General features: G+C 35.6%; 2 protein-coding genes across 3 annotated transcripts; both read right to left on the reverse strand.

Annotated features, from left to right (window-relative positions):
• Positions 1 to 355: 355 nt before the first annotated feature.
• LOC131008824 (uncharacterized) lies at positions 356 to 9,485 on the reverse strand. Of its 2 annotated transcripts, XM_057935881.1 has the most exons (9): positions 9,076 to 9,331; positions 8,821 to 8,915; positions 6,933 to 8,231; positions 4,729 to 6,489; positions 3,531 to 4,592; positions 3,093 to 3,197; positions 2,924 to 3,013; positions 1,168 to 1,278; positions 356 to 1,085 (listed from the first exon to the last, which is right to left on the reverse strand). In XM_057935881.1, the coding sequence occupies exons 2-9, from the start codon at positions 8,875 to 8,877 to the stop codon at positions 561 to 563; spliced, it is 5,010 nt and encodes a 1,669-aa protein (XP_057791864.1). In that variant the 5' UTR covers positions 8,878 to 8,915; positions 9,076 to 9,331; the 3' UTR covers positions 356 to 560. The 2 variants fall into 2 exon arrangements, with proteins under 2 accessions (XP_057791864.1, XP_057791865.1); XM_057935882.1 differs by having other exon boundaries at positions 8,821 to 9,485.
• A 5,903-nt stretch (positions 9,486 to 15,388) lies between these two features.
• Positions 15,389 to 18,677, reverse strand: LOC131008827 (SNAP25 homologous protein SNAP33-like). The gene is made up of 6 exons (XM_057935887.1): positions 18,404 to 18,677; positions 17,081 to 17,662; positions 16,424 to 16,517; positions 16,163 to 16,296; positions 15,784 to 15,881; positions 15,389 to 15,664 (listed from the first exon to the last, which is right to left on the reverse strand). The coding sequence occupies exons 2-6, from the start codon at positions 17,570 to 17,572 to the stop codon at positions 15,565 to 15,567; spliced, it is 918 nt and encodes a 305-aa protein (XP_057791870.1). The 5' UTR covers positions 17,573 to 17,662; positions 18,404 to 18,677; the 3' UTR covers positions 15,389 to 15,564.
• Positions 18,678 to 24,035: the final 5,358 nt, after the last annotated feature.

Genomic DNA, 24,035 nt, shown 5'->3' on the forward strand with positions numbered 1-24,035 from the left:
TTAACCGTACTTACCCAACCATATTTTTGAAGAAATTATTTAGAGGTAGTTATAGCTAGAATTAACATTTTAGTGCAAAATATAACGGCATAAAATAGACAGATTTAGGATAAATAATAGTTGAGGATTCTCATCTGACGTACGTTGTCTACATACACTAGACTGGGATATTAGAATTTTGTTGAAATTTCAATTGACATTAATAAATTATTGCAATAAAACTGACGGACAATAAATATAAGCACCTCAAATTTTAATAGAAATAATGCATTATTTGTATAATTAATATTGTCAATAGAAGAAAGGGTGCAAAACAGATCATAAAAAAATAAAGGAAATTCATAAAGAAACATTATTGAATAATACAATTTCCCTTCCTAATTTCACTGTAAATGTCATTCAACAATATCCATTAATGAAAACCAGGTGTAAAATAATTCTCATTTCTCTGTTTTTGGATATAAAATCTTTCTTTCCTAAAAGACAATAAAATTGTGTATATTAGTATATATTATGTATAATTAATTTGTCATTTCGGACCAGAAAAAAAAGTGTTCACTTCAAACTAATTCAGTGTTGCTTGTATTAACCTCTGCTGTAAAAAACTGTTCTGCTTTTCCGATGAAGCTTACCGGAAATCTCGAGTGCAGCATCAACGTGGAAGTTTCTGAAGCAGACTGAGCAGCGCCCATCTGCATTTCTTCACTAACCTTCACCAATTTGCTGTCTCTAAGGTTTCTAGACTTGATACTTCTCATGTTACCTGCTGGAACACCACCACTGCCTCTCTGAGGAAAGAGACGAGCGCTCCTTGAATAGTTCCGGTTGGATTTCTGAGATGCGTCAGCTTGAGCTTTTCTTTCAACAACAATCCGACTCAATTCACCAGCGTCCTCAGCTAACGGGCCATATTGGTTTGGAATGCTTTTGCACGATTTGAGTGACGGGAGGAGCATGTCCATGCTGAGCTCCTGCTGAATAACGGCCTTGTTCTGTTCACATCCGTATGAGGCAGCTACCAATGTGCCGGCTAAAGCAGGCATCAATTCTGGATTGCTGAAGAAGACAAAGGGCAAATCGCAAACCTGTTGTTTTTGAAGCATAGTTAGATTCTCTGACGTTGAATCAGAGGTAATATATGAGATTTCGAGCAAGTCGACTCCTCACCTTGTGAAGGATCGTAGGGCTCTTTCCCCAGCGTAGGACTGCTTGATTTTCGGAATGGAATAATGCAAAATAACCAAGAAGTGCCAAAGATTCTAGCAAGAGTGTTCCAATCTGCTCATAATATACAAGAGTTTTCTTTAGGAAAATGGATATAGATGTTGAGATTAAATTTTAATTTTCTTTCACCCCAAGGAAAATTGATAATTCAAAATAAAGTACTTTCAACTTTTCAAAATTACAGGTAAAAGAACAGCTCAAGCAGTAAACAACTAAAGTAAAGTTGCTATTTAATACTATGTTGATGCAACAGAATTAACAAAACTCAATATCTAGAAAGATTTGAAACCTAATAAATTTGATGGAATCCCAATGAAAATTGGCAGTTGAGCAAAATTGATGAGTTGTAGACACATAAAATCATAGAAAATTCATGTCATCTCTTTTACATCTTAATTTTTTGAAATTCAAGCCTTAAAACATCAATCAAAATAAGAATATATAAACATTAATATAAGCTAATTAACCGACTCCTGAATCATACATACACTACATTATTTGAAATAACCGAAAAGGAATAAAATTCACATCAGTCAATATATGGGTAAAAATGAAGTTCTAAGCTTATTAAATAACTAGAATATATAACTCCTCATTGGAAAAAGAGAATAAAAAAAGAAGAATGACGTGATGAATAAATCAATAAGTTATGGTTCATACTACCTCATAAGAAAAGACCAAGAAGATGAAGAAACTTGGCATGGAGTTTTTATGTATGTAAATGAAATTGTAATTGCCCAGGTACCAAATATGACATTACTCCTAAAAAATTAGTATTAAATAGATACTATGAATTGTAACTATATAATTAAATTATAAAATTATGATCATTACAATACTATCCTTCAGTTAATTACTTTTAAGGGGTATGCTAAATTCATGAAAAATTGTAAGCAATATCACACTAATGAAAGTAATAGATTAATACAAAGTTATATTATTACCCCTCAACTAAGTATCTACGAGGGATAGTACATTAACATGTAATGAAATTTGTAATATTTAGATTGGACTCTAGTAACATAAAAGAATCAAGTAAGATATTCCCTTATATCTACTAAGTACTAAGATAATCATTATGAATATTATTTAAAATTAAGATATACTTAAGTATTTGAGAGGAATATAATAGGCTGAACCAAATTTGTACTCCCTCCGTCCCATTTGTATCGGCCCCTTACTTTTGGATACGGAGATTAAGAAAGCCTTTATTTATGAGTTAAGTAGGTGGAGTGCTTTACTTTTGCCCACTTAGGAGTCCTTATTTTTGCTATTTTAATAAATGGGCCAATACAATTGGGACAGCCCAAAATGGCAAGGGGGCCAATACAAATGGGACGGAGGGAGTAAGAAATAAGGCTCTTCTAATGTAGGTAATGATATAACTATACAAACATAAAAAAAATACACGGTTACCATATATAAACATAATAACATGGCATATACTAACAAAACAGTCATACAGTGAATAAAAATTAGTATTTCTTAATTTTTTAATGTCAAGGACAGGGACTTCAGATATACAGTACAACTTTTCTAGAATATCAATCTAAAAAAAAAACTTAAGAGAGGAGATCTTTTAAATTAGTAAAACAGGATTAGACTTTTAAGTGACAACATAAATCTAAGTCTAACATGAGACTATAATATTTGACATAGGTTTCCAATTCATGCAAACAAAAAAGAAATGTACAATTACCTTATCATTGGTAACTCCCCAGTTACTTGTGCAATGAGAAAGGATAAAACTCATCAAGTGAAAGAACTCCATTTTAAGATCTGGTTGAGCCTGAAATCGATTTTGGAGACGAAAATCAATTTTCAACTGAAAAGCTGTTTGAAGGGAGTGGGTTGGAGTTGGGACTTACCAGCATTTTCTGGATGAAAGATATATCTATTAGAGCCAGATTGTTCAAGACCTTCAGAACTCCCGTCGCTACTTCCTCAAAATTAGATGGAAGCACGTATGAGCTCTGAAAATGGTTCAAAAAACTATTTAGGGTCAAACGTCTTGAGATTTAGCATGTTTATAGCACACGCATGTACACACACACAATAAGTAAGCCATATGAGAAATGCTATCTGAATACTATCTGCATAAAGAGCAAAACCTAAGATTCAAAGTTCAAATTCGTTAATATTGGTAATCCAGTAAAGCTGGATTTTATCATTGCTGAGCACAATTACACATATTTAAATAAAATTACTAACAGCTGACAGCAAACAAGAATAAAATACAGTGCATAATAAGGTTCTGCAAACAATGCAAACTATGATATGCATGGAAATAATTACATCCACCCGACCTGTTCAGCTGACAACCGGTTATTGCCCTGCAGTAGCACAGCTGTTAACATGGAAGGAAGACATACTAAGCCCGTCTCAGACATTGCCGCAAGAAGAAACGCTGCAGGCTGCTTTGCTTCAGAGCTGTTTCTATTTTTCAGTTCAGCGCTATTACTTACACATTTATTGCTATCCTCGGCAGCAGAACATTGATATTTATCTTCCAATAGATCTCCGGGTGACTCACCCATGGCATCTTCAGAAGCAACGTTCTCAGCATCAAGAGAGGTATCGCATACGGGAATTTGACTACTTGTCACCTCAATATTTGAATGTCCATCTTTTCTACCCTCCAGCACATTCAGCAAATCTGTAGGTAATTCGCCAGCTGGAAAAGAGGGCACGTTCTTTATACTAGATTCACGTCTTAAATCAGCAGTCCCAGAAAATTTTGCCTCTCCAAGTTTATTTCCTTGCGTAATATCATTCGGAAAAGAGTCCCAGTCTATTGAGTATGACTCTCGGAATTTGGAAGTCAGAACTGTCAATAAATTAATACCTAGGAGAATAGATGAAGGGAATGGAGAACCTTCCACCTGTGGTCTATCATAAAGAGCAAAAAGATCTCTTAGCCGGTGAATAATTTGGTATGCAATAACGAGCTCTATCAAACCATCCTGCATCTGAAGTTGGTAGTCGTTACAGCTTATGTGGTCGACAATTGCTGCAATAGTCCAAAGGAAACCATCTACAATTTCTGAAATTGACTCCAAATTTCCAGTTGACACTTTACTTGAGACGATATTAGTTGGACCAGGAATATTTGATGATGCCGCCATCTTGATATAGTTCTCAAGGGCCGTCGCCAACATTGGAATAAGTGGGGGCAAAAGATTCTGTACAAGAAAATAGCATCTGTTCGCTGGCGTTGCCAACACTACTTTCAAAAGCCTTAAAAGATATATAGTAACCTGGCAAGCTTCAGGTTTGGATGTGTGAGAAGCAGGCAGTGCAGAAGCAATAAAATCAAGCAGACCGGCTTGTCGAGAAGCCTGCAACTCAGCATCCCTTCCCTCCAAATACTAAAATTGAAGAAGAAAAAGGGAATACAAGTGTGTCAAACCTCATGTGTAATTGATAACCTCAAGGAAAAAAGGAAAAAATGATAGATAAAACATGAAAAATAGTCAACCAAGTACTTCGAGCGAAAGTTAATACCTTGATAATTTCAGCAGTTATCAGTCCAAAATTAGCAGCACCATCTTTTCTTGCTTGGCGAAGCTTTTGCAAATCCTGAAGCCACCTTCCAACTTTTCTCCTAGCAGTTCCAACAGCAGTCCTATAGCCAAGGCTACAACTTTCGAGTGCAGCTGAAGGCTCAGGAAATTCATGTTTTAGTGACATAAGCTTTTGTCGTATTTTTTTAATCCTTCGCTTCAGTGAGTGTTGCAACGCCTCACCGTTTAAAATACTAGTACCAGATGAGCAACTACTATCATTGGTACGATTATCATCGCCATTGCTGTAAGGAGCTGACCTAACTTGAGCTTGGGTTTCTTTACCTGCAAAGCGTCTCAATAAAGGCGAAGATTGATCCCTAAAATCCATAGATGCTCTTTCTCGAATTTGTTCTAGATAAAATTTCCGCCGCTGTTCGCTTTCACTGAGTCTTTCAGCTAATTTCTGAGCCAAGAGTTCAGCTTCCTCCTGCCGCGCTTTGGCTCGGATCTCTTTCCTCCTCATGTGTTCTATAGCCTTGGCTTCACGGGCCGCACTTGATGCTTTTCTCTCTTCTTCCCTTCTAACTTGAGCCTCTTCCTTTCTTCGCTGAGTCTCTGCAAGCCGCTGCAACTTCTCAGCTTCAATGAGCCTTTTACGTTCCAAAACAGCCTCTTCCCTGGCCATGTCCTCTTTCTGTTTAGTTTTTATTACCTGAAGTTTCTCTGCTCTCCTCAACTCGGAATCATGAAGCTTCTTGCGCAATATGTGCTTTTTGTTCTCTTCATTCAATGAGGTGATAAACCGTACCTCGTTAACTTTACTGGTCTCATCACCAGCTCTTCTCACAACCTGAGCTATATAAGCTTCATGCCTGGATTCACTACGTTGATGGCGAGCATACATCGACTCTCGCAACTTATTGCTGCGAACAGTTTGCCATTCACTTACACGGTTCACTTTCTCTGATGTCCGTTGAAGCCTCTGAACTCTCTCGTGCTCAAGTTGAGCTCTGATTCTGGTGGCACGAGCATGTTTCTCTTCAGCATCTTTTTTAAGATCAAGAGTAGATTTTTTCTTCTTCTCAGGCGACATAAGTTTATCATGCAGAACACGAACTCGCTCAGCACTTTTCCTGCTTAAGCCAGGTGAATATGAGAAACGGGAAGACCCACGAGGAGGGATTGCAAGTATGTCCTCCCAATTTCTCTTCTCTTTCCAAGCATCCATGGACTTCGCCGAAATTCCATTTCTCTTCTCTCTTTCTCTTTCGGGAACAGGTCTTCTCACTGGATCAGCCAACTTCATATTTTTCTCAGCAGCGTTCTCTATTGGGGTTTTGCTTTTTCTATGAAGGAACTTCTCTGCATCAGAAGAAGGTCCATGTACTTCACTGTTGTTCTTTCCATTACCAAAGGGAATAGAACCTTCTTTCTGAGGTAATTTCGATGCCCCAGAACCGGGTTTTGAATCATGGTTTTTCTTTTCTTTATTTGGGTGCTGAGCTATAATTGACACACCAGTCTGGTCAGTCACCTTCGAAATTGATTCTTTAAAGCCACTCACCAAATCATCATTTTTAACATACTTCTCCAGATCCACAATATCCCTTGTTCCAAATTGGCAACTCTGACAATCAGACCCCAGATTGTTAGAGTCGTGGGAACGTTCACTTGTTCTCTCGCGCTGTATTTTCCGGAAAGCCTCAAGAGATGAGGACAAAATTTCTGCCCTGTGTGGTGAAGTTGTCATTCGACGGACCTGCCATCAGATAAAACACTTGAGCTCTCAGGAAACAAATACATACTTAGAACAGAAATTGATGTCAATTTGTGTCTAATGTCATAAGCAAATGAAATTGAGGAGTTCAGACAAACCCTACGGGAATGCATAAACATATCCTTGATTTTTTAAACGCTTTTTTAAGCATCTTGGTCACTTACAAAATTTCATGATGAGCACTCACAAAAGGAAAAAATATTCCACAAGCACTATAAAATGAAGTTAAGAGTATTAATACTCATCATTGCATGATAAGAGAATTTAATAAACTATTTCTCCAACCAAATGTATTTGTTGTTGGTTACTCATTTTACTAGTACTACAAGTAAATGCAATTAAATAAAGACGGGGAAAGCAAAAATATACAAAGATTAAAAACCTAATGACAGGACATTTGAATTGAAACAAGCAGGAAATCAGACCTCCCATGAGAGGGCATGTGGTCTGCGATGATCAGACTGCATTACCAATGAACCCCCATCAGAACCATGAGACAAGGAACTTTTAGATTTCTCAAACGTTTCTACTCTACTATTTAGTTCTCTAAAGTCCAATGCAGCCTCTTCAAGAACGAGACTAGCTTCTTTCATTTGCTCAAGATCACATTCAAGTTCACAGAGAAGATAGAGTTCATCTACAGCCCTATTGAGGTTTTCAAAGAGAAAGCACCAAAGACGTTCTCTGAATCTTTCTTTGCTTTCACCCACGTCGTCTGAAGCGACAGCATCTGCATTCTGGGCATCTAGAAGACCATCACAATTTGCTTTACTTTTTTGATTGCTCAGTTCTTCAATTGGAGCTGCCAATATAGATTCCCCACTTTTAGGTTCATCAATTATCCGACTGCTTGTAGCTGAATCCATAAGAGGCACAGCTGAAACATTAGCTGATTTGATCCTTTCTAACTTTTTGTCGTCTCTGCACGCAATATTTTCTCCAGATGAGTCGTAGGTCGCCTCATTATCTGGCTTGAGATGCCCGTGCTCGACATTAGAACCTGAAATAGAAGTACTCTGACTAACTATTCTCTCACTAGTAATTTTCTCTTTAACATCTTCCGAAGACACTTCATTCACCTCGTTATCGGTTTCTTCAACAGATAAAGACCTTGGAGATGAAGAATGAGATTCTGGAACGATGCCAGGAAGACATTCAGCAGCATCATCAACCTTCATGGAGACCAAATTGTTATTTTTAACTCCCCCAAACTCAAATTCAGCTCCGGAAGCTTTCCCATAATGTTTGAGAGTTCCCTCATCCAAATCACCCCATTTGATTTTTGGCAGGACATTATCTTTGTGGGTACTTCCTTGACTGACAACTACTTTATGACTAGGATCTACCCGATTTTTAGCTACCAAATGAGATGAACCTAAATCTCCATTGCTTTGACTGACAACACGTTTGTCAAGGTAATGATCAATTGCCCCATCCTCATCAAAATTAGAAGTGGGTTTGGTAGCATTAGCACTGTCGTCATCAAGGCAACGTTGAACTGCCCCGTTACCAGTAGAGATAGAAGTGGACTCTGTAGCCTTGCTGCTGACACGCTCACGCACGGCACAATCTTTACCAGTAGTATCTCTTTGGCTTGTTGCATTTGAGCTACTCTCCAATTTTTTACCTAATGAAATTTGATTGTTTGGCTTGCTAAACCTCTGTTTTCCAGACAGCCCTTCAACCCAACCGTGTAATGAGAACTTCAAATTGCTTCTGTGTTTCTGATAAAAAATAAAAAAATAATGATCAAATGGATCAAAAGAAGAAAGAACAAATCGCAGAGGAATACTCCTACTAGTGGTCATTACCCCGAAAATATCTTAAAAGATCTTAAATGCTTAACAACACAGTTAGAGGAAGTCAAGGTCTCATAGTAATGCAAAAAACCACCACTGCACATTCAAAAACACAACCAATGATACGAGCGGATCGGGACAAGGGAAATCATCAAAGACATTCTGAGAATCAAATGTTATGACCACTCCAAAACCACGTACTCAGATGATGCGCATAGTCCAAAGTTCGAGCGACATAACCAAAGAGAAAAGGCAATCCATTTATCTCAAACAGGTAATAGATTATGCTCCTCAGTCACTACCACTTCAGCAACTCTATGAAATGAATCATCAAACAAGCACTACGCTGAAAATTCCATTCTTTTTCACACAAAGAAACATAATCGCTAAGAAAATGTCTGCCCACCACATACATAATTCAAAAGAGGCAATTAAATTCAATTTAAATCTATATCATATGAAAACACAATACATTATTCAACCTCCAAAATAAAGGGAACGCGCAAAAACAAACCTTTTTCACTTGCATCCATCCAGAAGCCTGATCATCTCCACCATCACTATTCTCCATCAAAAAGTTCAATACCCAATTTCTTTTTCTTTTTTTCTCTACAAATCAAAAAATGTCAATCGCACAAAAGTTTTCCCTTTCAACATAAAAGTAGAGAGTAAAACACTGTGAAACAAACGCATCAGCACCAATTTGTCCAATAAATAAGTTTGATGGCCCTGTATTTAAGATTTCAAACTACACATAGAAAGTAGATACCGTTGAATAGTGATAAATTGAGGGCCCCGGGCGAAAATGCCTCAGAAATGGCCGCTAAAGTTTGAATAGAAAAGCAGCCGGGCGCAGAGTTTTGAACTGATTGAAGGTGAAAATTTTCAAGAAAATGTGGAGTTGATTGTCAGTAGAGAGTTTGGTGTAGCATATTCACAATTTGTTTTTTCCTTTTCTCCTCAACGAGGAATGAAAAGATTTTGGGCGAAAAGAATGATCATATTCATGGGAGTCGGACTTCTTTTTTTTTTTTTTTTGAGGTATATACTTTTTAATTAAGAGTCGATGAAAAATGCAACGTAGAACAAAAATAAAAAGAAAAAGGATAAAAAGAGAATAATAATAAAAAAAAATGAGAGATTTTGGGAAGAAAGATTTCGATATCTGACCGATCTGTTGTTGGTATCGAGTGCGAGTCATCCACCTTAGGAGCGAAAATTTAAGATACCTATATCTACTAAATTTATATAAAAAAATATCTATTTTTATAAATATATACTTTCCCCATATGAGTATTCATTTAAAATTAACACAAATATTAATAAATTGATTGAGTGTAAGTGATCGGAATAAAGGTCTTACATTAAAAAAGAAAAAGAAAGGTCTCAGCAGGGACGGATCTAGAAATTTAATAATGACCGGGCGAGATTTCACCGGATGATTCTAATAAAGTTTTAATAAAGAAAACGAGTTGAATCTTGAATAATTATTTGAAATGACACAATTATGACCGGGCGAGATTAACATATATAGATAAAAAAAAATTAAAATCATACATTTATAGGTAACAAAAAAAAATTTTGACCGGGCGACGGCCTGGGGTGCCTGGCCTTTAGATCCGTCCCTGGGTCTCAGTTTTATTTTATGCTCAAATAAATTAAGTTATATATAATGTCTCAATTATTATTGTACTTAGAGACAACACCTTGCACATTTTTTTTTATAAAATTTACAAAATAGAGAACAATTTGATAGTCATTGGTCAAAAGATCTTCTATCTCTTTGATTGATAGTTCTTAAATCATTCTATTTTTCATATTTTTATTACACATTTTCAAGTTTTTCTCAAAAAAAAAAAAAAAGTAAAATCATCAACGTTTAAAAATATTTAAGTTCATTTACCTAATTTGGACCTAAAATGCTTGTGTTTTTAAAAATAAGTATTTTTACCTATTAACACTATTATTATTAGGGATCAATGTATGTTTTATTTATATAATTAATAATTATGCCAGTTATTACCCCATTCGTCCCGACTAACTTGAGACACAACTTTTGAGCACGGAGTAGTGTTTAATGTTTCAAGTGTTGTAGGTAATAAAATGAAAAAATAATTAGAATTGTATTGTGTGAAAAAAATGTGGTAAGTAATAAAGTGAAAAAGTGATTAGAATTTTTAATTAGTTGAGACGGCTCAAAAAGTAATACGAATCAAATTAGTTGGGATGGAGGGAGTAAATATTACACCACATATCGTTTTATTTGCAATTTCGACAATTTGAATTATTATAATTATGATCTCATTTATACATTTGCATGACGTACATATCTCATTACACCACATATCGTTTTATTTAGGCTTTTGATTTTTCTTCTTTTTTTCGCTTCTTATAATTTTTTATTTTGTGCGAGGTTCAGAGGTTGAGGAATAGATGGAGAATATAGGAATAGAATCCAATAAGCTCATGTGGCAAGCTGGGAGTCCCCCAAAACTTTTTTTATGAGAGATATTGGATTCAATTCGATTTATGTGTAGGTAATTTTTTCGTCCTTGTTTAGATAGTGGTTTTATCTGCGTGCGAGTAATTTTCTCACCTTTTTGTGGTGGAGAAATTATGCCTACGTGCGGATTACTTATTTGATTATATAATATATACCTCTTGTAATTATTAAAAAAAAAAAAAAAAAAAGCAATGAGTGTCTTAGTTCTGATAAAACCTTGGGTATAACAATCTTAAAAATTACAATTGTCACGTTAAAATTATAAATTAATAAATAAATAGAGTGGTTAATATTTAAGGGTTATGGCCAAAAAATACACGAACATTAAAAAAAGTTGCAATTTTCACCTGTACTTTCAATTAAGCTAAAAAATACATGAATTTACATACTCGTTACTCATGTATTTTTTTGCCATAATCCCTAATATTTAAAACTAAATTTTTTTCTCGAATTCATCGTGTAACGGTTTTTAAATTTATTTATTAATTTATTAAAAAATGGAACAGAAATAGTAGTTGTTAATCATTGAGCTTTTTTTTTTTTTAAATATATAAGCGGTAAAAAAACCTTATGTATATATATATATTAAAAGAAAGATTTAGAATTCAATTTTCAAATATTAATAGCACATATGGCCCATTTATTTGTTAGAAAAATAATGAATCATTATAGATTCATTATCCTATGTTTGTAAATACTAAAAAGATTATTAGGATTCTAAATTTGTATTCATTAATTAAGTATAACTGACTAATGTATGTAATAAAAATTTCAAAGAAAACAAGGTACAAGACAAGCCAAAGGAAGTGCCTTGAGAAGGTCGACATCGTTGTCCCTCAAAGATCGACGACTATGTCCTCGACCCTCGACTGCTGTTCCACTTCACTTAGCCTAATTTTTTTTTTGGGCAATCCCATATGACTTACATTGTTTTCTTTTTTAGTAATAAAATTTCACTACAAAAAATATGAGCATATATACTTTACACACTAATCGGCGTACCAATCCTCGATCTATTGTTGGTGTGGACGCTAGCTGAGGTTATCGAGTATGTCTTCCCTATCATGGAGAAGTCGAAGGAACTCTTGATACAGATTATGGACAATGATGGGTGCGACATATGAGTGTGCGGAATTTGTTGGCCTAGTTTTCATTTTATGTCGTCACATCCAACTTAGCATATTTATTTTTTAGTAATAAATTTTCACTAAAATATGAGCCCACACTTTGCATCACAAACATATATCCTAATAGCTTTATTCACCTCAACAATACAATACTCAGTTGATACCATACTCCCTCAAGGCAACAGTGAGGGTAGTGGTAAGGATTGGGTGGTTGCAATTTCCATCCACAGCCACTGATCCTCTATAACGTCAACGGTTTATTATCCAATTCACGATCTTCAATTCAGAAATAGATGAGATCTAAACACGAGGCTCTTTTATTATACATGTTACCGCACTTTTCGATTTGCGTCTAAGAGCAACTCTATACATATACTCTAAAGAGTATTCCTCAGCTTTTTCCGATATCTAGAGCTCTTCCTCTTTAGTTTTTTTTTTTTTTTTTTCAATTTAGCTTTCTGATTGGGTCGTGCCTCCATTTCCTCCTTGAACCAATCAATTTGAAATTTCACAAAAGTGATGATGCTGCTCTGGCCCGTATAAGTACAAACTGTGCACGACACCACCTCTTATTAGGGAATAAGAAACTAAAAAAATTACACTATTTTTCATGTTTTTAGGATTCTTATTATTTTTCTTATTAATTTGGTTAAAAATTCAACCTAGTAAAAAAAAATTATTTTCTCGTAACAGAATACGTGCCAAACAAATTATCTTGATTTAAAAAAAAAAAAATCAACATACGTAGACGTACAATATCGATCGCAGTATGCCAATGCTTTTTGAAAATACTCCATCCGTTCCATTAGGTTTGTCCTATTTTTTTGGACACGATTATTAAGAAGAGTATAATTAATTATGAAAAATATGTAAAGATGTGTTAGCCATATTATTTGCAGTGTAAAATCATTGCTAAATATAGAAATAGGACAAGATCAATAGAATCAAAAAAAAAAAAAAACAAGATCAATGGAGCGAAGGGAGTACATCGACTTTGTGATTTTATTTTTTTTTATAAATTAACAGTATTAAATAAAGAAATTTAAAGGCGCGCCCACATGGGACTCAAATCCAAGACCTTTGATCTTGGACATTAACCTCTTACCGTTTGGTTTACACACGCACACAACTTTGTGATTATTTTTTTTGATAAATTTACAATATTAGATAAAGAAATTAAATGGCCACGCCACAGGAGACTCGAACCCAAAACATTTGACCTAGGCATTAACCCCTTATCACTTGGCCAATACACACGCACACAACAACTTTGTGATTATTTATTTCATGGTGAGCTGTGAATGAGATTGCTTAACTAATATACTAATGTCAACGAGGTGTAAAAGTGCATAGATCTGGAAGAGAGAGTAGATTCTGGTGTGCTATTGCAATTTGCAAAGCTCTTCTGTTGTACTAAAAGATAGAATCTCTTCTGTTGTACTAAAAGATAGAATCACATTAATTGTTTTCCACATAGAAAAAATAATTTAATATCACTGCCTTAATCTGCATGCATACGTTAACTAAAATAACTACACAACAACAATCTTGACAGGCTTTTCTGCCCCTTCATTCACACCAGATTCTCTCTTTCAATTACAATTGAGTTTTCATAATTAATCTATTTTTATTTCGACATCATTGACGTACAACCTTTAATATGGAATATTAATTTGCAACTAGATAAATAATTGGGTGAATATTAGTTTAATTTTTAAACTATTTTGGCACTACAAATTATATCTTAAATTATTAAAAATATTTTTTGAACTAATTAATTATCGACTTTGTACCAATTGCATATTCCATTTATAAAAAATTGATATGGCTTATTCGGATGCCATGATATATTTAGAATTATTCCTTTTCTTTTAACTTTTGTGATTTAACTAATTAAAAAAAAAATAAGAATAGCTTCCATTTTCAATATAAATGTGGCATCTTAACTAGTCACGTCATTTTTTTGAAGTCGAAAAATAGATGGAGTGTTTAATTGACACAAAACCAATAATTTATGATATAAAAATGATCCCCTTAAAAAAACACGATTTAAAAAATATTTGCAATAGTTCAAGATATAATTAATAGTGCGAGAATAATTCAAAGTTTGAATATCGATATTTATCCAATAATTATGGTAGAAGAAATTTACCGGTTGATATTGTTGAAAAACTGTGATCAATTAATTGTGCAGAGGATTGGGCCCGCTAGGAACTAGTCTTTGCTCGACGCCGTATCTCGGATCAATCTCACGGCGGCGCTGCGGCGGCGGAGGCGGGCGGCGATGATAATTGCCAACATGGTTGAGAAAGCTACTGCGTGTTTCTTGCAGCGTTAAGCATTCAGTATTTGTTGCAGAGAAGAGGACAATGACGACGATGAAGACGGCCATTGAGCAGCTTGAGGCGGCGGCGGCGGTGGGAGGTGGTGAATTCTTCATGCAGGGAAAATAGTGGTTTGAGATGAGAAAAAAGTGATGAAGATGAAAATGGGGAATGGAGTGAAGTGAAAGGAGTAATATGCATGAACCATAAATGCTACTACAATCAATGAGACTTTTTATTTTGGTGCAGAAAAGAGGGGGTAAAAATTTAAAAGGTGGTTTTGTTTAAAGAGAGAGAGAGAGAGAGAGAGAGAGAGAGAGAGAGAGAGAGAGAGAGAGAGAGAGTGAGAGAGAGAGAGTAGGCAATGGCAGACTTAGGCTTTGCCATAGACATGCAAATATGAGGGCAGCCCATATTAAAGTAAAGGTGCTTAATAGGTGATAACATTAACTACTTTGCCAAAAAGATTTTACATTATGCAGGTTATACATATGAGTTGCAGTCCATGTCGTGTCTTTCAAAGTTTTTCGACATTAAAAGACGTATCTAATCTATATTTAAATTACTCCATTCGTCTCATTATTTTTGGACAAGAAAATTAAGAAGAAAGTATGAATTAATTAAAAGGGATAAAGTTCGCGCATTTTCAATATTAATTTTATCATTTATAGAATGAGCCACAAAAAATAGGACAGTCAAAAGTAAAATAAGCCACTAATAATAAAACGGACGAAGTATTTGTTTTGAGTCACGAAATCAAATTAGAAAATTCTATTAATTATAGATTCATGATTTATATGTGTTATTTTGAGACCGAGAGATGATAACTAATACTCCCTCTATTCCATTCGAAACATCCCACTTTCAATTTTTGGGTCATTCCATTTAAAATATCTCATTCTATTTAAAATATTTCATTCCTTTTTAAAATGAGATTATTTGTAGGAATACATGAATTGAAACGTAGAACATGCTTTTCAATATTAACGGAGAAGACTTGACATTATTGTAGAGACTTGTCGGAGTTGCATGTTTAAGTTCGATTTCGAGACTATACTTGTATGTAGTTAATCTACGGCTTATTTACTATTGTAGAAAGCACTTCAAATATGAAAAAAGACCAGAAAAGACAGCTAAACTCCCAAAGGATCACTGATGTGTTGCAAGTAGCTCATGAAGTATGCTGATTTTCTCTTTTATTGTACACATAAGCTATATATACGTAGTATAAACCCGCAAACGAGCAAGAAAAATGTCGAACATTTTACATCATAGAGGGTCACAAGTAGTGCAAGCAATGCACCCTACTTCCCAAGCAAACGACGAGTACGCTGATTAGCACCTTTCACTCGGTAAACCAGCTCATCCATATCATCTTCGGCGTGATCCAAAGCCTTGTTCTGCCTGCATTTGCAAAAAAGAAGAAACAAAGTAATCGATCAGTGGATCAAAAGCATCTTCGTCGCGTTGAACAAATATGGGAAATAATGCGGGATTGTTGAGATAAGGAGGAAGAGACTGACCCTTCAATCTCTGATCCCATGTCAATAGCCATATTCTTTAGCTCCCCCAAGATGTTACTTAGATCTACAAGGGCGTCGTCTTGTTTCCCCTTTTCAACCTGCCATAGTTCCGTTTAATTGTAATAAGTTGTGCGTACATGAACACGACCATGCAGCGGAATGGATAAACTAAGGGAGAAGTTTCAATTATATAATGGATAAGTAGGCTTAAACTATTGAGACGAGACCATGTGTTGATTTCAGCGATAGTAACCTTAGCAGCAACAAGCAAGAAAATGAAGTTGTAAACCTTAACATTAAAGCGCATGACTGTATATATATTTCAGTTTCAGCCTTTTTATTTCTAGACATACAACAGTAGACTCAAAATATTGCATACCTCAACTTTCTGCAAGGCATCAGTGGGATCGGATAGTGGTTTACGTGCATTTGATGATCTTTCCTTTGAGGCCGAAGACAAACCAAGTCTTTCCCTCTGTTCCAAGTGGTTACCTTTTCTTTGTACTGGATCACCTAGAGAAACCATGGAAGTATTAAGCCCTAAATCCGGTAAAAATTGCAAGGGTAAAACGCCTGTCATGTGCCAGAGACTTATTTAAAGCTAAAGGTGAGCCTTGGAGGGTGAAAATTGACCAAGTACCTCTAGTGGTTGAAGGGCCTTTTATTGCACGATTCTTCTTCGGCTTCCATGTCTTAGAAAACATGCCCCCAAGACTTCCCAAAAGCTTCTCCCCCTGAATATTAATCATAAAATAATAATTTGAAACATTAGATATGAAGAAATTTAGATGCAGCACATCATCTGCACTGAACAACATAATGATTTGCAAATAAGGAAAAAAAACAGAAAGAACTTTTTTTACAACTTTATCTGTCAAAGGAAAAATTAATTTGAGGCATAAGTTTGTGAAACCACTTCATTTCCAGTATAAAGGAAAAGGAAATGAAATCTTGCAACCAAAATCGAGCAGGAAAATATTTTGAGATCAACTTTAGCAGATCATGGTATTACGGAATAGATTTTTAAAGGTTTAAGCCTATTCAGCAGCAGCAACTACGCCAGCAGATGAGAGAACATAAAGAGTAATTCAAGATTAGAGGCACTATCAGATATCCATGCTCTCATGAACACTAAAAATCTCGAAAAAAGCAACGAATGTTGCGTGAGTTATCAATATAATAGTAATCCCTTCATATACATAAAACAGAAAAACTCAAGCCTCTGCTGATTATAGATAGTATAATCGAAAATGTTGATGCATTAACAGAATATGAGCTGAAAATGCGGAGAACATACCCTACTAAGGTCGTACTCTATGTCGGCAGCAACCGTGTGAGTTCTGGTAATTTGCTCTCCCTGTTGATGCAGCATAACCAAAGTATTGGTGGCTTCTTCTCGCATGTCCTCTGCAATCTTAAGGCAACTGTTGACGGTTTTAGTCGTGTCTTCAGCCTTATAAACGGCATAATTTTCCAGTTCCTCTACAGTCTGGCTCTCTAATCCCCCAGAGTCACGAAAATCGTTCTTGTATTTGTTTCTTGCCGAGGAATTGAAAAAGCTCTGAGATGATGAGGTTCCTCGAACATCATTGCCATCATCATCAAAGGGGTTTGAATTGAAATCTGGTGTCACCAGAGCAGGTTCTGATGAAGTTCTTCCAGAATCTTTAACCGATTTCAACTCATCGTTTGATTCAAATGGATTAGTTTGATGATTAGGGAAGTCAGAAGGGTCAGCTGACTTGTGCCTTGAAAACCTATGCAAGGGAGACTTCTTGTGACCGAACATTTTGATATTTTTATCCTAACAACAGACTGTTGGATCGAATGAGGCTAAGTTTTGATCAATGAGGTAGTCTCTCAGAGTTTAAAGAAGGACCTGAAAGCACAAAAAATAAAAACAAATGGTATGGAACCATATGAGCATGCCTGCTATTGATAAGAACAGCTACAAGAAAAAGTTAACCAAAAGCAACACAGTCCAAAAGCTTACGACAGAGCTTGATATCAAACAATATAAAAGGGATGAGAGAGAGATCAAACAGCAAAAAGATAAATTGAAGAACCATCAAGGATACTCCCTTCAGTGTTTTTCTATATACAGAAATTCAATACCATCTCACAATATATCTCTGTCATATGTTCTTGCATCTGATCTTTGCAGATATTCACGTATCAAAAATAACTACCTCATTTTATTCCATCTACAATTAATCCACCAATAATGATGCCAAAAGATTTCAAAATATCCCCAAAAAAGAAAGGTGTAGAAATGTAACAAATAGGCAAAATTATCCCCCAAAATTAAAACACGGATACCTCAAAATTCCTAAGGCAACAAAAGTATGGCTCGTCGTCAAAAGCAATCCATTGAAGAAACAATTGATCCATAAAGTTAAATAACAGAGTCAAAAGTTCATACGATATTTTCCAATAGAAATCTAGAAGTCCATACAATATTCTCTACAAAAACTCTTTTCTTGTCCTAAAAGTCTAACACTTTGACTGGCCAAAGCCCACAAAGAATCAGTTCAACAAACAAAATTGCAAAACTGGAACTTAAAAACAGAAATTCAATTCAAGAAATGTGCAAATTAGGAAATAATTACAGCAGGATTACCTGAAATTCCAAAAAAATTGTGGGATAATCTTGCGTTAGATCGTATGAAATGGCTCTGGTTACTGAGAAAGGCAACCAATCTAGAGAGGGAAAAATTGAGAAATCAAATGTGAAGTGGATTTAGTTGGTTAGCATGATTGAAACGTATATGTAAGAGGAATTCATGAAAAATCTTTGTCAATGGAATCGGTAAGAGGAGGAAGAAACTGTCAAGAAATTGCAGCTCGTGGAAATATTCAAAACTCGTTATGGCTCTTTTTTTAATTTCGAAAGTATTAATTTAATGTCTTGCCCACTATTTATTTTAACGTCCTTTCATTTTGGCATTTTTCAACGAAAGGTATACCGACTACAACAAAATTGCAGTTTTGCCACCTAATTTATTATGCTTTGTGTATTACGAAAATATATTTAATAAATTAAACCCATCATCATATCGGACAAAATATATTAATCAATTTCACTACATAATAATTAATAAATTATTTTCAAATAATATGATTAACGATTGGACATTTATTTTTTAGTATGTCAAACACTATCTTAATTATTAAGTACATACATATTATATAATTATTAATTTAAACGACTGATATAATAATATGTACAAAAAGAGCTCATAAAAAATATGTACAAGAAAAGGATCAAATAGTAACTTCTCCTCGTAGGAATTAGGAATTAATCTAATTAAATTATTAATTCTTAAATGTCCTACAAATGTAAAAGAAAATATTACTATTACTATAATATATAAAATACATGATCAAGTAGAATTAAATTTTAATAAATATAAATACTATTGTAAATATAAATAAACATGTATAGCCTCTAATTCGTATATGGACATTGATATATAATTTCAAGTGCATCGGTATAATTTTGTATTTTCATTTATTAAATTGATTGGTGTATTGTATTTTCATAATTCAAACCAAACCATAACCTAATTAACAGCTACATCATTGACTAGGTTCGTTGGATACGGTTGCCCAAATAGCCATTAACAAAACTAAGCGACTTATTTTAATGACTTACTTGGCATCCTTTAATTGCTGTTAGCAATTTGTTAATACACAATTTGTTCAAGTGTGAAAATAATTATTGTATCTAAAAGTTATAAAGATGAAATAGCACCAACTTGCGCCGTATTAAGGAAATGGTTAGTGGCATTTAAAATCATGAATTTTGGACATATTCTGGTTTTTAATAATGAAACAACGTCATTTAACATTATTAGTCACATAATCTAGTTATTAGCCACGTAAGTTTAAAATGCCACGTATATGGCAACTATTTTCGTAATTAAAATTATAAACAATTAAAAATTTAAATATGCATGAGTTGTTGTTAAAAATTAAAACTAGAATATGTTCAAAGTTTGTGGAACATGCCATTAATCTTTAAGAAAAATATGAATTTATTTTATTGATTTAATTGTTTGCGATCGCGAGAGGATAAGAACTCAATAAGATAAAAGAAATGAATTTGGAGATAATATATTCTATAATGGGTTAATAGCCGCTAAATCCTATAACTATTTTGGTATTCGCGTTTTGCATTTTTTTAAAAAAATCGGCCTCAGTATATCACAACTAATGAAGGCGTCTCGATTTGCATCCGGCGATGTTTTCCGGCAACATAAATTAATCTACGTGGCATTTTATTTGTTGACAAGGCTGATTAACATCTACATGGCAATTATTATTTTTTTTAAATGACGTGTAGTGAAACGACGTCGTTTCCTATTGCACAAAACGACGTCGTTTCATGTGGCGGTAAAATTAATCCCATAATTAGGGTTAAACAGAGGTGAAAAGTCTTTCACTTTCACCGCTTCTTCGTCTGGTCCCCCCTCTTTCAATCCATTGACTTCTACTGTTCTTGGCCCTACCATTTCTTCCAAGAGTTGTCGCATTCGCAGGGGTTGGTGCTTTTAATGGCGCCTCGGTGGTAGGTCTTCTTGCTTTTTTGAATATTTCTTGTGTTCTTTAATATGTGTTGTCAGTGCATGTGTTATTCCATAGGGTCTTGTGTATGTATAGTGTAATATATTATAGGTTTGTGGTGTTTTTATCATTTCCGAAGTGTTGGGTAGTGTTAGAGCATTAGTTTATTGTTTGTCAGTTCTTAATATATTTTTCTTTTATTTTTTGGCAGTACCAAATTCGCCATTAACATTAGTTGGGGTGGTAGGTTTGTGACAAAACGGAATGGAAGGTATCTATATTGTGGAGGGACCTTCAATATTAGAATGCCATTAGATTCAGATAGGTTTGGCTATTTCGACTTAGAGCATGAAATTAAGTGTTTAGGGATACATAAATGGAGTAGACTAACTTATAGAATCCCAGAAACTGATGTTTATATGGACATAAATGGAGATAGGGAAGTGATGGCAATGTTAGATATGTTGCATCACAAAATGAGGGTCATAGCAATTTATGTGGAAGGGGCTTTGACATTAGATCAACTTACAGAAGCTGATGTCTTGGGTAGGGGAGATGATGCGGGGGCAGGTGCTAATGATGGTGGTGCTGTGGATAATGAGGCAGGGGCAAGGGCTAATGAGGCAGGGGCAGGGGATGTGGATAATGAGGCAGGGGCTAATGAGGCAGGGGCAGGGGCAGAGGGTAATGAGGAGGGGGCAGAGGGTAATGAGGAGGAGGATAGTGATGATACTGACTTCATTGAAGAAACTGAGGGTAATGTGGACTCTGAGGTTAGTCTAGATGACTTAGATTATATCTCAGATGAAGAATTTATCTCAGATGTGTATAGAGATAGGCTGTATAAAGCCAAGAAGAAGGCCCAAGAGATGGTGAGGGGCTCTATAGAGGTACATTATGGAACAATTCCTATGTATCTTGCTGAACTTGAAAGGGTAGATCCTCGTGGTAGGTTTGAATTAATTCTGAAAGAGGGTAATGTTTTCAAAGGATTGTATGTTGGGTTTTCATCTTTGATAGATGGTTTCAGGAAGAGTTGTAGACCTATCATTGGGTTAGATGGGTGTTTCCTCAAGACCTATCTGGGTGGCATCTTACTTTGTGCCACAGGAAAGGATGGAAACAATCAAATGTTTCCTGTGGCATGGGCTGTAGTGGAACAAGAGAATGAATCATGCTGGAGATGGTTCTTCAAGATGCTCTGTGAAGACCTTGAAATTGGAGATGGTGAGGGGTGGAGCTTCGTATCTGATCAACAGAAGGTAATGCCTCCCTTTCAACTCCTTTTTCTGTTAACATAAGCTCATACTAATCTGAAGTTTTTTGTATATTGTAGGGACTTGAGAATGCAGTGCATTCCATTGCACCGAGGGCTGAGCACAGAAATTGTGCGAGGCACGTATATATGAACTGGAAGAAGCAACATAAAGGGATTACACTCAAGAATCTATTTTGGAGGGCAGCTAGGTGCACAAATGAGGCTAACTTCAAGAGGGTTGTACAAGACTTGAAGAAAGAGAACCAGCAAGCATATGATGACTTCATGGCAAGAGATTTCCATCGATTTTGCAAAGCATTCATATCAACACAAGTTTGCAGTGACTCCATTGACAACAACATCAGCGAGACATTCAATGGATACATCCTTGCAGCCAGAGGTAAGCATATTATACATATGCTTGAAGAGATTAGAACAATTTTAATGGTTAGACAGCATGGGAAATATGAAAAGATGAGGCAGTGTGAGGATAGAATTTGTCCAGCAATTAGGAATATAATAGAAAGAAGAAAGGAAGCTAGTAGCCAATGCATGGTATATCCTGCATTAGGAGATAAATTTGAGGTCCATTACTTGGCTGATAAGTTTGTTGTGAGTTTAGGTGATAGAAGCTGTACATGTAGGGTTTGGAACTTGGCTGGCATTCCTTGTTTTCATGCGTTGGCTGTCATTCATTTCATGAATCTTGATGTCAATTCCTATGTGCATGAATACTACACCGTTGAGAGGTATTTATTGGCATATGAGGAAGGTTTGCATCCCATAAGAGGGTCAAATATGTGGCCTGAGGTGGAGGCTGAGAAGGTGGTACCTCCTACTTTCACCAAGAGGGCTGGGAGACCTAAGAAAAAGAGGGTCCGGGCACCTGAAGAGAGGGAAGATGGGAGGCTCAGTAAGCATGGTGTAGGTATGCACTGTAGGAAATGCAAGCAAGAAGGCCACAATATCAGGAATTGCCAAAACCTAACATTGCCATCCAATGACCAAAGCACTGGTACAGAAAAGGTTAGAGTCTCTGCATTCTACTTTATTGCACCATCAATGAACCATTGCTTACTGTTATAGCTTTGTATTTCAGAAGAAAAGGGGTCGGCCAAAGAAAGCAAGGCCTGAAACAACTGGAGAAGCAAGGCTTGAAACAACTGGAGAAGCAACAGGGACTTCAAGTAGTGTTGTACCTACTGTGTCTGAAGCAAGAAGATCTCAACTGAGAAGTGGAGTCTACACAGCTGGAGGAGGTACTTATGCCAAATTTAAAGCACCAAGAAGAGGTGGTCGTGCAGGAAAGACGGCTGCTAGTCATGAAGCAAGAAGTGAAGTTGTGCAAGAAATTGGCAACACTCAAGAATCAGCCAACACTTAGAGTTAGGCTTTGCAAGATCATAACTTTGTTTTGTAATGTTAGGTACATGATGACCTTTATTTTGGTGTGGAACAGTATTTGCAGTTATGATCTTTATGACATGTTTTATGGATGTTTGAAACCTGCATTTTGGTGATGATATATGAAGAAGATATGTTTTTGATGGTCATTTCAACTCTTAATATCATAACAAACTTGTTCTAGGAAAATTTGTTCATTGCAACATAGAAAACTGATTACATAGTACTTGAGATACAAAAAGCCCAATGCTTAATATCATCTATAAATCCTAATAATGCAGGAATCAACTTCAAAAAAAAACCCACAGACTCAACACCACCATGAAAATCAACAAAATCCTATTCTTCCACTGCAAATGGGTCATCACCCCCTCCATTGTAGTATTCGCCTTCTGGAGATCTCTAAAAGATTCAATTTGAAGGGCAAGTTCTTCCTTCAACGTAGAAGCTTCCAACATCAAAGATTCAACTTGTGCCTTCATGCCATTTAAGTCAACAAGCTCACGAGCTTTGTTCCTTTGAACCAGCATATTGTGAAAACAAGCCTTGTAGTGCGAAGTGAGCTCCGGATCTATCCACTGCCAAACACCACAATCATCCCATCGATGATGAAATCGGCAGCAGTAAAACCTTCGAAAAGGGTTCAACTCGGTCTTCGATGTGAAATACTCTACGGGGAGATTATGGTCGCACCTCAACTCACCTTCGGGATTATTAGTGTTTCCGGGTTTACGAACAATCTTTTGGGACGATTGCGAGGAGGACGATGAATTCGCCATTTCACCTAATTTCAATTTGAAGATTCAATCCACAAATAAACCCTAGTGATATGATTTAGTGTTGTAAATTCTAAGAAGAAGAAAAACGACGACGTTTAGATATGAATCAACTTAAATAAAACGTAAGGCAAAACGACGTCGTTTTGCCTATCGGAATTCTATGACACGTAGATAAGTCCGGCTGCCAAGTCATCTTCAATTTTACCGGAAAACATCGCCGGATGCAAATCGAGACGCCTTCATTA

This window comes from Salvia miltiorrhiza, chromosome 2, assembly GCF_028751815.1.
Source record: "Salvia miltiorrhiza cultivar Shanhuang (shh) chromosome 2, IMPLAD_Smil_shh, whole genome shotgun sequence".
NCBI classification, from domain to species: Eukaryota; Viridiplantae; Streptophyta; class Magnoliopsida; order Lamiales; family Lamiaceae; genus Salvia; species Salvia miltiorrhiza.